At 37.0% G+C, this 14,799-nt stretch overlaps 1 protein-coding gene across 4 annotated transcripts in view; it reads left to right on the forward strand.

Annotated features, from left to right (window-relative positions):
- Positions 1–10,642, forward strand: part of GPBP1 (GC-rich promoter binding protein 1) — a 66,892-nt gene extending 56,250 nt beyond the window's left edge. For 2 of the 4 annotated variants that reach the window (XM_070357502.1, XM_070357501.1), the window contains 5 exons: positions 355–495; positions 2,300–2,467; positions 2,923–3,110; positions 6,292–6,394; positions 8,068–10,641. In XM_070357502.1, coding sequence (XP_070213603.1) covers positions 355–495; positions 2,300–2,467; positions 2,923–3,110; positions 6,292–6,394; positions 8,068–8,226 — 759 coding nt within the window. In that variant the 3' untranslated portion in view covers positions 8,227–10,641. Of the gene's footprint in view, positions 1–354; positions 496–2,299; positions 2,468–2,922; positions 3,111–6,291; positions 6,395–8,067 lie in introns of all 4 variants that reach the window. The other 2 variants (XM_070357503.1, XM_005897461.3) reach the window with 2 other exon arrangements.
- The last annotated feature ends 4,157 nt before the right edge of the window (positions 10,643–14,799 follow it).

Below are 14,799 nucleotides of genomic sequence, written 5' to 3' on the forward strand. Positions count from 1 at the left end.
GTGATATATTTGTTTAATAATGGTATAAAATGCTGTCCTTCATCTTCAGTTTTAGGCTTTTGAAACTCTCACTTGTGTTCTCTTGGTATTAGGCAAAGGAAACCTAACTTAAGGTTTATAAAAGTTGGAAAAAAGGCAAGGTAGTTAAATGTTTTATCTGAATACCAGATTTTGATTTTATTTGTTTAAAAAAAAGAAGAGAGAACCATGTAGAAATGATTAAGATACAAAATAATTGTTTTTTTAAGTCATATTTAGTCATCTTTATTTTATAGTTATTCATTTTGTTCTCTCTTTGCTCTATGTAATCTGTTTAGATACACATTAATTAATGTTTGTGTGTTTTTTCTTTAGCCTACACAATGGAAAAGCCAAACTAAAGAAAATAAAGTTGGGACTTCTTTCCCTCATGAGTCTACATACGGTGTTGGCAACTTTAATGCTTTTAAATCAACTGCCAAGAATTTTAGTCCATCAACAACTTCAGTGAAAGAGGTATGGCATTTAATGAAAAGTAGTCCTGAGAAGCCAAAGGTATCTCAATCATGGTAATTTAATTAACAGTGAACAAAAGGCATAGATTCATTGAACAAATTCATTAAAGTAAGAGACTTTAGTTCTTCTAGAATTCAGATACTTCTCTCTGTTTGCTAACTAATTTTGCAATTTAAGGAGGATTAATTTAAAAAATTTCTAACACAACGTCCAAATAACCTAAAGTGTAGAAAATTCTATGGTAAAATAAACATGTGTAACCCATTAACCAGAAGGAGTTTTTAAAGTATTTATTTTTGGTTCTGCTGGGTCTTACTGCTGTACAGGCTTTTCTTGAGTTTTGACAAGCGGGGGATACTCTCTAGTTGCAGTGCCTGGGTTTCCCTTGTGGAGCACGTGCTCTAGGGTGCTTAGGCATCAGTGTTTGCAGTATGTGGGCTCAGTAGTTGGAACTCCTGGGCTCTTGAACACAGGCTCAATAGTTGTGGTGCACACGTGTCGTTGCTCCTCGGCATGTGGAATCTTCTAGATCGGGGTGGAACCCGTGTCTCCTGCTAAGTCTGTGTCCAACTCTTCATGACCCCATAGATGTAGCCCACCAGACTCCTCTGTCCATGGGATTTCCCAGGCAAGGATATTGGAGTGGTTTGCCATTTCCTTTTCCAGGGGATCTTAACCAACCCAGAGATCGAACCCACGTCTCCTGCTTGGCAGGTGGGTTCTTTACCACTGAGCTACCAGGGAAGCCCCAGAAAGAGTAGTTTTTAAGAAAAGAATTATGAAAACAGATGTTTTTACTTTTGTCATAAAGTTATGCTATGATGTAGGATTAAACCTTGACTAAAAAATCAGGATTTATATACTCTTCTTTTGGGGATTATGGACATTTTATTAGTATCAACACTCAGGATGGAGAGGAGGAAGAAGAGAGAAAGATGTATATTTACTGACTTTGAATACTTAATAGCTTACACATTTCTTTCTCATTTGGCCAGCTTTCTGAAACTTTTAGATGAGGGACTTTCCTGACCAGTTCAGGGACAAAAGACACTTGTGACTATATTGTAATAACTGAGATTGTTCTGGGTACTATAATGGAATATTATAACCCCTCATTGACTAGTTCTCAGTCATAGAATTTTAGAGCTGTGCTAGAAGGACCCACATTACCAGCTGGTTAATTGTGGCTTCAATTCATTATAGTCTGCAGATGTTATTGCTAAGTTAAGCATTTTGATGTATTCCCAAGGCTTAAAATTCCTGTGACACAGAATTCCAACATTCTCTTTCCTTCTGTATTCCACTCTCAATATATGAAAAATAAAAGGACTCCAATACAAGTCCCTTTACCACGCTCCTCTGCTCTTCCACAAAACTTCCCTTGTGAAATTCTATATGATAAACCCTTAGTGTACCTGTGCATAAATAATTATACTAGTTCGTTTTGGAAACTATTATTAGAACCTTCGAACTCTGTGGAACACAGTTTTAAAAACTGCTTTTTAAAAAATATATATAAAAATATTTAAACAATTTCAGGATCCATTTTATAAAATAGTATTTAAAACTCCTAATTTAGAATCATAGGTCTTAGTATTATCAGACTTTGTTTCTCAGATAAGAAAGATTTTATATTTAGTCATTCAGTGCGATAGATTAAAAATAACAAGGATAGGAGAAAATACAATTTAAAATCAATTTTGTATATTGTGAAGAAAGTGAAATAGAAAGTCATTATAGTTGTGAACTTTATGTTGATATTAGTTCTCTATGTATTTATCAACATTCTAAATTTTTTTCTTAGTGTAATCGCTCAAATTCTTCTTCACCTGTTGACAAACTTAATCAGCAGCCTCGTCTAACCAAACTGACACGAATGCGCACAGATAAAAAGAGTGAGTTTTTGAAAGCATTGAAAAGGGACAGAGTGGAAGAGGAACATGAAGATGAAAGCCATGTAGGCTCAGAAAAGGTAATTGAACCTGTAGTGTAATTCTTGGGCTTGACATTAGCATGTCATTCGAATAGTTGGACAGATATTATTTAGGATCTTTGAATATTTTCATATTTATGAAAGCAAGGCCTAGTTAGCTATTTGCATAAATAATGAATTCCTTTCTTAATAGATTTTTCTTACTCTAGTTGATGTGCAAAAATGAAATTTAAAAGATTGCTGTTCATATTTGTATTTTTGGTTTTCCCCATCTTGCCTGCCTTTGTCCTTTTAATTTTTGGTTGAATAGATGTGAATACTTGAAGTTAGTAAGTTGCCTTCACAACTTAGTTTTACATCTTACGAAACTGTTTTCTACATGATTATATAAACATTACAGTTATGTTTTATCCATGAAAATCTAACCAGGATCTATTAAAGTTTCCTTTTTTAATAACTATTCTCTAATTTTTTTTTAACTCTTCGAAAATCAGGATGACGACTCATTTAATTTGCATAACAGCAATAGTACTCACCAAGAAAGGGATATAAACCGAAACTTTGATGAAAATGAAATTCCACAAGAGAATGGCAATGCCTCAGTAATTTCCCAACAGATCATTCGGTCTTCAGCCTTCCCACAGACTGATGTTCTTTCTAGTTCACTTGAAGCAGAACACAGGTCAGTGTTTTTACATTTTTCTCTACCCAAACTTTTGATTTTACATGGAAAATTGATTTTTTTTAAACAACTTCATTGAGATATAATTTATATACACTCTTAATTTTTTTACTCGGTTCATTAATTTTGGGTATATTTGAAGTTGTGTAGCTGTCACCACAGTCTAATTTCAGAACATTTCTTTCACTCCATAAAGAAACCCCATGCTCATTTACAGTTACACCTCATTGTTACTCTCTTTCCTGGGTAACCACCAGTCTACTTTCAGTAATACTTTCAAGGTTCATCCATATTGTAATGTGTTTCTCTGAAAATTGAGTGCTATTTATTTTCCATGGCTTCAGATTTTCTGTAAATCTCTTGGCGGGGAGCGAGGGGGAGGGCTGTGGGATATGTTTCCGGACCTGGGATTGAACCCAGCCCACAATAGTGAAAGCGTTAATCCTAACCACTAGACCACTAGGAACCTCCCTGTAAACTTTCTTAAGTTACATACATATTTAAGTACTCATGTTGCTTGATTTAAAAAGTTAGGTATCAGTGATACAGTTCTCATGGATGACTTTTTTTGTTCAAATGCGTAAATTAAAATTTAAAATGAAATAATTTGGCATATATATTACTAGTTATTAACAAATTTCAGTATATCATCAAAATATTGAGGATAGTTTCAACATCAGAGAGGTAATTGTTACCTTGTCTAAGTACCAAATGATTTAATAGAAATGAGTGCCAGAAAAATTCAAAGGGATTTGGGGTTAGATAGCATTATGGCTTGAGTACCAGTTAGAAAGTTTTAATTGGGACCTAAATTAAATCTTAAAGGCTGAGACAATACAGGCAAGGGTACTGGGTAGTCATTTTTAAATGGGGGTATGAAAGGATGTTTAGAATAGAATACATGCATGGTTTGTTTTAGGGGTGATGTATAGCATAACTTGACAAGAGTGTGGAGTCCTAAATTGAGTTAGAGATACATTGCAAAGACAGGGTCTTAGAGATCTAGTCAAACTCTGAATGCTTTAGATGAAGAAGGAGCTCTGTCTTATACCTAGTTTTTGATAGAGTAGGATTTGTGACCCAGGTCTTCCACTTCTAGTGCTGTGCTTTCTCTAAGGAATTTGAATTTGTGGTCATTGTGTGTTACGGAGTTTGCTCTTTTAGGAATTGGGGAGCTGTTGAAAATATTTGGCAGAGGATGGTCATTGTGAAAGTGGTATTAGAGTGATTTGATAATAGTTTGAAAGAGAATGAGAAGAAATGCTAATGAAAAGGGACAGTGCAGATCACTGTTATGATCTGTTCCTAAGTGTGGGTTTAGTCCAGAGGCCACAGAGTTTGGTGCAGTGTATATTAACTTGGGAGGCAGAAAACCAGAATTCTGCTTCTTTGCTATCAAGTAGGCAAAATTTTTTACTTACATGATCATGGTTCTTGATCTATAAAATGTGGGTATAGTGTGGTGGTGTTCAGTTGCCAAGTCATGTCCGAGTTCACAACCCCATGGACTGCAGCACTCCTTGTCCTTCACTGTCTCCTGGAGTTTGCTCAAACTCATGTCCATTGAGTCAGTGATGCCATCCAGCCATCTCATCGTCTGGTGCCCCCTTCTCCTGCTTTCACTCTTTCCCAGCATCAGGCAGGGTCTTTTCTAATGAGTTGGCTGTTCGCATCAGGTAGCCAAAGTATTAGAGCTTTAGCAGTAGTCCTTCCAATGAGTATTCAGGGTTGATTTCCTTTAAGATTGACTGGCTTGATCTCCTTGCTCTCCAAGGGACTCTCAAGAGCATTATCTAGCACCACAATTTGAAGGCATTGATTCTTTACCACTCTGCCTTTATCATCCAGCTCTCAAATCCATGCATGACTACCGGAAGGACCCTAATCTTGACTATATGGACCTTATCAGCAAAGTGATGTCTTTGCTTTTTACTGTACTATCTAGGTTTGTCATAGCTTTCCTGCCAAGAAGCAATTGTCTTTTAATTTTATGGCTGCAGTCACCGTCCACAGTGATCTTATAGCCCAAGAAGAGGAAATCTGTTATTGCTTCCACCTTTTCCCCCTTCTATTTACCATGAAGTGATGGGACCAGATGCCACGATCTTAATTCTTGTAATACTGAGTTTTAAGCCTGCTTTTTCACTCTCCTTTACCCTCATCAAGAGGTTCTTTAGTTCTTGTTCACTTTCTGCCATTATCATTCGCATATCTGAGGTTGTTGCTATGTCTCCTGGCAGTCTTGATTCTAGCTTGTAACTCGTCCAGCCCGCCATTTCGCATGATGTTCTCTGTGTATAAGTTAAATAAACAGGATGGCGATAAACAGCCTTATTGTACTCCTTTCTTAATCCTGAACCAGTCAGTTGTTCCATAAAAAGGTTGTAACTGTTGCTTCTTGACCTGGATACAGGTTTCTCAAGAAACAGGTAAGATGGTCTGGTATTCCCATCTCTTTTAAGAGTTTTCTACAGTTTGTGATGCTCCACATAGTCAAAGGCTTTAGGTGAAATTGTGGGTATATTTCAAGTCTCTGAGCACTGATTTTTTATGAGATTGTTTGACAGTGTGTAAAGATCTACAGAGTAGTCAGTTTGTGACAGGTTCAGTTTGAAAAATGAGTTAGGTATAAAAAGGAGTAACAAGTGCTTAAGGGATGTAATTATTAAAAAAAAAAAAAGTAGAAAACCTAATGAATAGCTAAGAACATGACGAACTGTAGTGGCCCTAAAGAAAATGGGGAGGTGTATTGCTTCTACTTTTAGTGTAAGAATTTAGCAAATTTTCTTCAGTTTTTATCCTAAAGAACCTTTTGCAGGTTTCCAGCCTTAGAGAACCTCTTACACCAAAGATAAAGTAATTAGGCATTTCATTCTGATCTTATTATTTAAAACAGTTTATTGGGCATAATCTTACCTATTCATTTTCAGAAAGATATTTAAAGCATAAACCCTAACATCTTTTGTGTGGACTTCGTATAATGGATCATATTTTCTTGCACAAAATATAAAATATAAAAAATGGATCATATTTTCTTGCATATAATGGATCATATTTTCTTGCACATAACATCTTTTGTGTGGACTTTGTATAATGGATCATATTTTCTTGCACATAATATAAAATATGGACTTAATTTGGGTGAAATTCTAAATTAAATGTATTCATTTCCCCTTTCCAGATTGTTAAAGGAGATGGGTTGGCAAGAAGACAGTGAAAATGATGAAACATGTGCACCCTTAACTGAGGATGAAATGAGAGAATTCCAGGTTATTAGTGAACAGGTAAGAACTGAATCATGTAAGCTCACTTTAAAAATAGCCCTTCCTTAATCAGAACAACATATAACTAAGCATTTTTAAGGGGTAAGATAGTTTTATTTAGGGATTTGTTGAGCATCACATTATAGGGCAGATTTGCCTTTGTTTTAAATAGGTCTTCAAGGCTAATTTCTTTAAATCCATGGATCCACAGTACTTAGAAATTAGTGTAAAGAATGTGTCTGATTTATCATTTTCCAGGCATTTAAAAAATGACTTGGTGATAAGTAGAAAACAACAGTAGCTTTCTCAAATGTACTTTCACTTTTATCCTTTTCTTGGCACAGGAATTTTGATATCCTATAACATCTTATATATATTTTAATGTCTGCATAGTTGCTTTTTTGCAACTATGTTGTTTAGTTGCTAAGTCGTGTCCGACTCTTGACCCAGTGAACTATAGCCGTTCTGGCTCCTCTGTCCATGGAATTTCCCAGGCAATAATATAGGAGTGGGTTCCCATTTCCTTCTCCAGGTCATCTTCCCAACCCAGGGATCAAACCTGATCTGCTGTGTTGCCAGGTGAATTCTGTACCACTGAGCCACCAGGGAGTGTTTCTTAGATGTATGGTAGAGTTGAGGGAAATCTGAGGGAGTTTTTCAAATTTTTTTTCAAATCCGTTATACTTTTTGAAAATAGTTCTGGTCATACAGAAGTGATTTTCAAGTATTATTAATGTTAATAATCTTCCAAACACTTTTCACATGCTTTGAATGAAATTTTTGAGGAAATTAGTTATATTAGTAGATTCATCATCCTAAAAAAAATTTGTGCCAAAATGCAAATAGCATAAATTTTACCATTTAGATCATTTTTAAGCATACAGTTCTGTGGCATTTAGCTACATTCACATTGTTATGCAGATATTACCACCACTCACCTCCAGAGCTCTTTTCATTTTGTAAAATTGAACGTCTGTACCTATTAAACCATAACTCCATTCCTTGTTGCTCCCAACCCTTGGAAACAACCACTCTGCTTTCTGTCTCTATGAATTTGACTGCCTTAGCCCCTTATGTAAGTGAAATCATGCAGTATTTGTCCTTTTGTGACTGGCTTATTTTACTTAGCAGAATATCTTCAGGGTTCATCCATGTTGTAGCATGGGTCAATCAGAATATCTTTTTTCCGAGACACAATAATCCATTATATGTGTATGTACCACATTTTGTTTATCCATCGTCCGTTGATGGACACTTGATGTGCTTCCACCTTTTGGCTGTTGTAAATAATGCTGTGTGAATATGGGTGTATAGATATCTATCTACATGGCTATAGGTTGATAAGTAGTGTCTCTTTCTCTCTCTCTCTCTCTCTCTCTCTCTACACACACACACACACACACACACACCCCCCAAAACATTAGAATATATATGTGTATATATATAAATGGTTTGGTATGCTGTAAATGCAGCTCTCCCAAGAGTAGTGATTTATTCCTAGGAAATATTTTGTTATATTGGTTTGATCTATAATTACCTATATAGCTAGTTTTTCAGAAATGATACCATAATCTGTGGAGTTCTATTTACCTTTACTGTGTTCTTGATTATGTTTAATTACTAGAGGATTCTTAGTTTGTAGTAACTCTTGGAGGATAATTTATTTATTCAGTTTATTTTTGTTGATATTTTAGTTACAGAAGAATGGTCTGAGGAAAAATGGTATTTTGAAAAATGGCCTGATCTGTGACTTCAAGTTTGGACCCTGGAAAAACAGCACTTTCAAACCCACTATTGAGAATGACGACACAGAGACAAGTAGCAGTGACACATCAGATGACGACGATGTGTGAAGGATTTCCTAACAGCTTTAGAAATTTTAGTGTGATACATCTCTCATACAGTTTGGGGTGAATTGTAAAAATGAAGAACTATAATTTATGTAGTAAAATACCCCATTAGAAGATGATTTTTTGGGGGACTTCAATATGAAGAAAACCAAGAATGTTGTGTTGGGCTGTGTTGAACATTATTTCTTTGTAAATGAATGTTGTAGAAATGAGGACTTTGGTTGATCCAACATTGACTTTCTTCATCACTGCAGCATTTCTCTGACTAGCAATGTGACGATGTAACAAATGAGAGTTTCTCATTTAATAATAAAAAAATTGTGTAATGTTTTGCAAAGCTTCTGTCTTAAAATGTCCAGGTCTTAAGAAAAAAGGCAGCTTACACTGTTCTGCTTGCAGAGTCATATCTTTTCGTACAATGGAAATCCTCAAGTCCACTTTGTGTGGCGCTGTCCCCAGCCTTCCCCCTCGTCAAAAAAGGACAATGTAGCATGTTGGCTAAAACTGGAGCAAAGTGCACTAAAACGTTAATTTCCTGAACTCAACTGTTGTGCTAGTCACGTTTTAAAACATAAATTGCTCTTTAGCCATTTGTAGTTCAGTAAATATAACAGGAAAGACTTGCCACACTTTCTTCCAAATTTAAGGAGGTGATTTTCAAGAGCTTTATTTGGGTATGTTGTAAGACCAGGATTTTCAGAGTTGATGGAAAAGAGTCTGTGGGAAAACTTATTTTGATAAATTATTACACATGCAGAAAACTGATCACACTGACTGGATCTGTCCACATGGAAAATAAACTGGATTTTCAGAATATTGTCGTTCTCTGTAGTGTTCAAGATATTGGTCTCTAAACACATTGTGGTTTATTCACTTTTTAAAACAAAGTTATACTTTATTTATTTCTTTATGGTGATTACTTTTGAGTTTAGAAAAAGAAAACTACTTAAAATAGCCCTTTTATTATCAACTGCTTAACAAGTTTATTAAATGAATGGTAAAAAAAAAAAGACACTTTATTTTTCATTTGCACATTAATTATAGAATTTTCTCTTTACTGCTCACTGTAAGAGTAATTTTGTTCTCCTTTTTTTAGTATTTTTGACTGTTCTAATTTTGTTTACCCACATTTGCTTTTAGCTTCTTCCACCCCGTTTCCATGTTTAAATATATTCTGATTGTAAAGAGCATAATCTGAAAGCAAAAATGTTTAACATCCTCAAGATGTCTTCTCAGAAAGCTGCAGTGTTTTTGCTGTTTTCCATTTTAGAAATCCTTTGCAGGATCCCCAGCTTTCACCAGAAGCCAGATTTTTTGGTTCACGTTGAGACTGCTGGTGATGGGGAAATTGAAACAAAACACAAGTTTCACCCCCACAAAACTTCTGAGGATGGATTAAAGTGGATATTAGTATTAAATATATCTTAAAATTTATCTTTTATAATAGGCTTTTATTATATAATATGCCATAAATCAGTCTAATCACTTAAAGTGAATGGTAGCATTAGCCACAGTGAAACTGAAACAAAGCTTTGTCAGTATCGAATGTTTTTGGAACCCTTAGATTGCACTGTTTGGTTTATGGCTTAATAAAATTTATCAGATGCAAGTTGTATTTGCTAACACAAGCTCGAAGGGATCTGAAAAATGTGGTTTATGTTTGAAATTAATTTATTGTTTTCTAAATAGCTTTTTGAAAAGATTCTATAATTTTCAATTTTTTGTCGTTTTCTGCTTTCCGATAATTTTGCCTTAAGTCTCATTTTTCAGCAGTTACTGTTTATTGTGCATTCACATATTGTGATATTGAATGTTTCCATTGTGGTAAGATACAATGGTATGGTTATTCTGTGTATTTAATGATAGCATTAACCAGTTTGGCTATGGAGTAGATGGAGCCATATGGATGTATTTTATTTTGATAGAATGTTTAAAGCATAGCATGATTTAAACTTGATTTTGAAATATGGGCAGCTGGTAGAGTTTGGACTATATTGTTTGAAAGGGAACCCGTGAGTATTATGGAAACTAGTTAAATTGTACATCTAGTGTGAAATTGTCAAACCCAGGACATGGAGGCCTGGGGGGAAAAGTTACTGCTTTTAATTGCTTCAAACTGTTTCTCTGTGGTAAGTTCTTTTTTACAACCACTTTATTGTGGTATAAATTGGCATAAACTACATATTTAAAGCATATAGTTTATCTTTGCCTTGTGGAAACCATTGCTGGAGTCAGGGTACTGAATATGTATGTCACGCTGAGAAGTTTTATGTTTCCTCCATTGTAATCTTCCCCTTTTACTACTACTACTACCCCCTCTTCCCAGCCTTTTTTTAATGAGCAAAATTCTTACGCTAATGGATTTTAAATAGCATTTCCAAAACTGTATCTTGTCTTATATTCAGGATTAGGGTAACTTATTTCCATAAATATATTTTTATTAAAGTTGAAATGAATATAGAAATGTTGAGCTAAAAAAAATCAGATTTGAAAGCATCAGGTATACCTTATTAAAATACAGTATGTTGAAGGGCTTGGTATCTATAAACATTTCAAATTTCTTGGCTAGTGTTTGTACTCTTGTTAGAATAAGATTACATAAGCATTTTAAAATTACTAAAGGATAAGTTTAAATACTAATGTCCTAAATGTCCTAATGTCACTCAGTCGTGTCCGACTCTTTGCGACCCCATGAACCGTAACGCCAGGCCTCCCTGTCCATCACCAACTCCCGGAGCCCACCGAAACCCATGTCCATTGAGTCAGTGATGCCATCCAACCGTCTCATCCTCTGTCGTCCCCTTCTCCTGCCTTCAGTCTTTCCCAACGTCAGGGTCTTTACAAATGAGTCAGCTCTTCACATCAGGTGGCCAAAATATTGGAGTTTCAGCTTCAACATCACTTCTAATGAACACCCGGGCCTGATTTCCTTTAGGGTGGACTGGTTGGCTCTTCTTGCAGTCCAAGGGACTCTCAAGAGTCTTCTACAACACCACAGTTCAGAAGCATCACTTCTTTTGCGCTTAGCTTTCTTCACAGTCCCAACTCTCACATCCATACGTGACTACTGGAAAAACCATAGCCTTGACTAGACGGACCTTTGTTGACAAAGTAATGTCTCTGCTTTTTAATATGCTATCTAGGTTGGTCATAACTTTTCCTTCCAAGGGATAAGCGTCTTAATTTCATGGCTGCAGTCACCATCTGCAGTGATTTTGGAGCCCAGAAAAATAAAGTCTGACACTTGCCACTGTTTCCCCATCTATTTGCCATGAACTGATGGGACCAGATGCCATGATCTTAGTTTTCTGAATGTTGAGCTTTAAGCCAATTTTTTCACTCTCCTCTTTCACTTTCATCAAGAGACTCTTGAGTTCTTCATTTTCTGGCATGAGGGTTGTGTCATCTGCGTATCTGAGGTTATTGATATTTCTCCTGGCAATCTTGATTCCAGCTTGTGCTTCGTCCAGCCCAGTGTTTCTGTACTAATGATGTACTCTGCATATGAGTTAAATAGGCAGGGTGACAATATACAGCCTTGACGTACTCTTTTCCTATTTGGAACCAGTGTGTTGTTCCATGTCCATTTCTCACAGTTGCTTCCTGACCTGCATACAGGTTTCTCAAGAGGCAGGTCAGGTGGTCTGGTATTCCTCTCTCTCGAAGAATTTTCCACAGTTAACTGTGATCCACACAGTCAAAGGCTTTGGCATAGACAATAAAGCAGAAGTGGACATTTTTCTGGAACTCTTTTGCTTTTTTGATGATCCAGTGGATGTTGGCAATTTGAATCCTGGTTCCTCTGCCTTTTCTAAAATCAGCTTGAACATCTGGAAATTCATGGTTCACATATTGCCGAAGCCAGGCTTGGAGAATTTTGAGCATTACTTCATTAGCGTGTGAGGTGAGTGCAATTGTGTGGTAGTTTGAGCATTCTTTGGCATTGCCTTTCTTTGGGATTGGAATGAAAACTGACTTTTTCCAGTCCTGTGGCCACTGCTGAGTTTTCCAGATTGCTGGCTGATTGAGTGCAGCACCTTCACAGCATCATCTTTCAGGATTTGAAATAGCTCAACTGGAATTCCATCACCTCCACTAGCTTTGTTTGAAGTGATACTTCCTAAGGCCCACTTGCCTTCACATTCCAGGATGTCTGGCTGTAGATGAGTGATCACACCATTGCCATTATCTGGGTCATGAAGATCTTTTTTGTATAGTTCTGTGTATTCTTGACACTTCTTAATATCTAATGCTTCTGTTAGGTCCATACCATTTCTGTCCTTTATTGAGCCCATCTTTGCATGAAATGTTCCCTTGGTATCTTTAGTTTTCTTGAAGAGATCTCTCAGTTCAGTTCAGTTCAGTCGCTCAGTCATGTCCGACTCTGCGACCCCATGAATCGCAGCATGCCAGGCCTCCCTGTCCATCACCAACTCCTGGAGTCACCCAGACTCGGGTCCATCGAGTCAGTGATGCCATCCAGCCATCTCATCCTCTGTTGTCCCCTTCTTGTGCCCCCAATCCCTCCCAGCATCAGAGTCTTTTCCAATGAGTCAACTTTGCATGAGGTGGCTAAAGTATTGGAGCTTCAGCTTTAGCATTCCTTCCAAAGAAATCCCAGGGTTGATCTCCTTCAGAATGGACTGGTTGGACCTCCTTGCAGTCCAAGGGACTCTCAAGAGTCTTCTCCAACACCACAGTTCAAAAGCATCAATTCTTCGGCGCTCAGCCTTCTTCACAGTCCCAACTCTCATATCCATACATGACCACAGGAAAAACCATAGCCTTGACTAGACGAACCTTTGTTGGCAAAGTAATGTCTCTGCTTTTTAATATGCTATCTAGGTTGGTCATAATTTTCCTTCCAAGGAGTAAGCGTCTTTTAATTTCATGGCTGCGGTCACCATCTGCAGTGATTTTGGAGCCCAAGAAAATAAAGTCTGACACTGTTTCCACTGTTTCCCCATCTATTTCCCATGAAGTGATGGGACTGGATGCCATGATCTTTGTTTTCTGAATGTTGAGCTTTAAGCCAACTTTTTCACTCTCCTCTTTCACTTTCATCAAAAGGCTTTTGAGTTCCTCTTCACTTTCTGCCATAAGGGTGGTATCATCTGCATATCTGAAGTTATTGATATTTCTCCCGGCAATCTTGATTCCAGCTTGTGCTTCTTCCAGTCTAGCGTTTCTCATGATGTATTCTGCATATAAGTTAAATAAGCAGGGTGACAATATACAGCCTTGGAACCAGTCTGTTGTTCCATGTCCAGTTCTAACTGTTGCTTCCTGACCTGCGTACAAATTTCTCAAGAGGCAGATCAGGTGGTCTGGTATTCCCATCTCTCAGAATTTTCCACAGTTGATTGTGATCCACACAGTCAAAGGCTTTGGCATAGTCAAGAAAGCAGAAATAGAGGCTTTTCTGGAACTCTCTTGCTTTTTCCATGATCCAGCAGATGTTGGCAGTTTGATCTCTGGTTGCTGTGCCTTTTCTAAAACCAGCTTGAACATCAGGAAGTTCACGGTTCACATATTGCTGAAGCCTGGCTTGTAGAATTTTGAGCATTACTTTACTAGTGTGTGAGATGAGTGCAATTGTGCAGTAGTTTGATATCTCTAGTCTTTGCTAGTCTGTTGTTTTCCTCTATTTCTTTGCATTGATTTTGAGGAAGGCTTTCTTATCTGTCCTTGCTATGTAGAACTCTGCATTCAAATGGGTATATCTTTCTTTTCCTCCTTAGCTTTTTGCTTACCTTTTCACAGCTATTTGTAAGGCCTCCTCAGACAGCCATTTTGGTTTTTTGCATTTCTTTTTTTTGAGGATGATCTTGATCCTGTCTCCTGTACAATGTCATGAACCTCTGTCCATAGTTCTTCAGGCACTCTATCAGGTCTAGTCCCTTAAATCTATTTCTGACTTCCACTGTATAATCATAAGGAATTTGATTTATCCTTTATGATTATACATAGGAAGTGTATATTACTGACTCCCAAAACATAACTAACCTTGACCTTCAGATTCTGCCTAAATGATTCATAATCCCTTACTCTAAAACTTTGTAAAAGATGTTTTATTAAATGTGTTTTATTAGAATTCAGCTACCTGGATTAGAAAAGGTACTTGTGAAATTTTTCATTAAAGTGAGGTTTTTATTTTGCCATATAAATTTAGGAATATATTGCTTCTGCTGCTAAGTTGCCTCAGTCATGTCCAACTCTTTGCAGCCCTATGGACTGTAGCCTGTCAGGCTCCTTTGTCCATGGGATTCTCCAGGCAAGAATACTGGAGTGGGTTGCCATGCCCTCCTCTAGGGGATCTTCCCGATTGGATTGAACCTGCGTCTCTCTCTGTCTCCTGCATTGGCAGGCAGGTTATGACCACTTGTACCACCTGCCCATGCGATTCTCCCGGCAAGAATACTGGTTACCATGCCTTCCTCCAGGGGATCTTCCTGACCAGATTGAACCCACGTCTGTTATGTCTCCTGCATTGGCAGGCGGGTTCTTTACCACTAGCGCCACCTGGGAAGGCCTAGGGATATATTGCTAGGTTTTTAAATAAGAATATCACTAATT

This window comes from Bos mutus, chromosome 20, assembly GCF_027580195.1.
Source record: "Bos mutus isolate GX-2022 chromosome 20, NWIPB_WYAK_1.1, whole genome shotgun sequence".
Taxonomy (NCBI): domain Eukaryota; kingdom Metazoa; phylum Chordata; class Mammalia; order Artiodactyla; family Bovidae; genus Bos; species Bos mutus.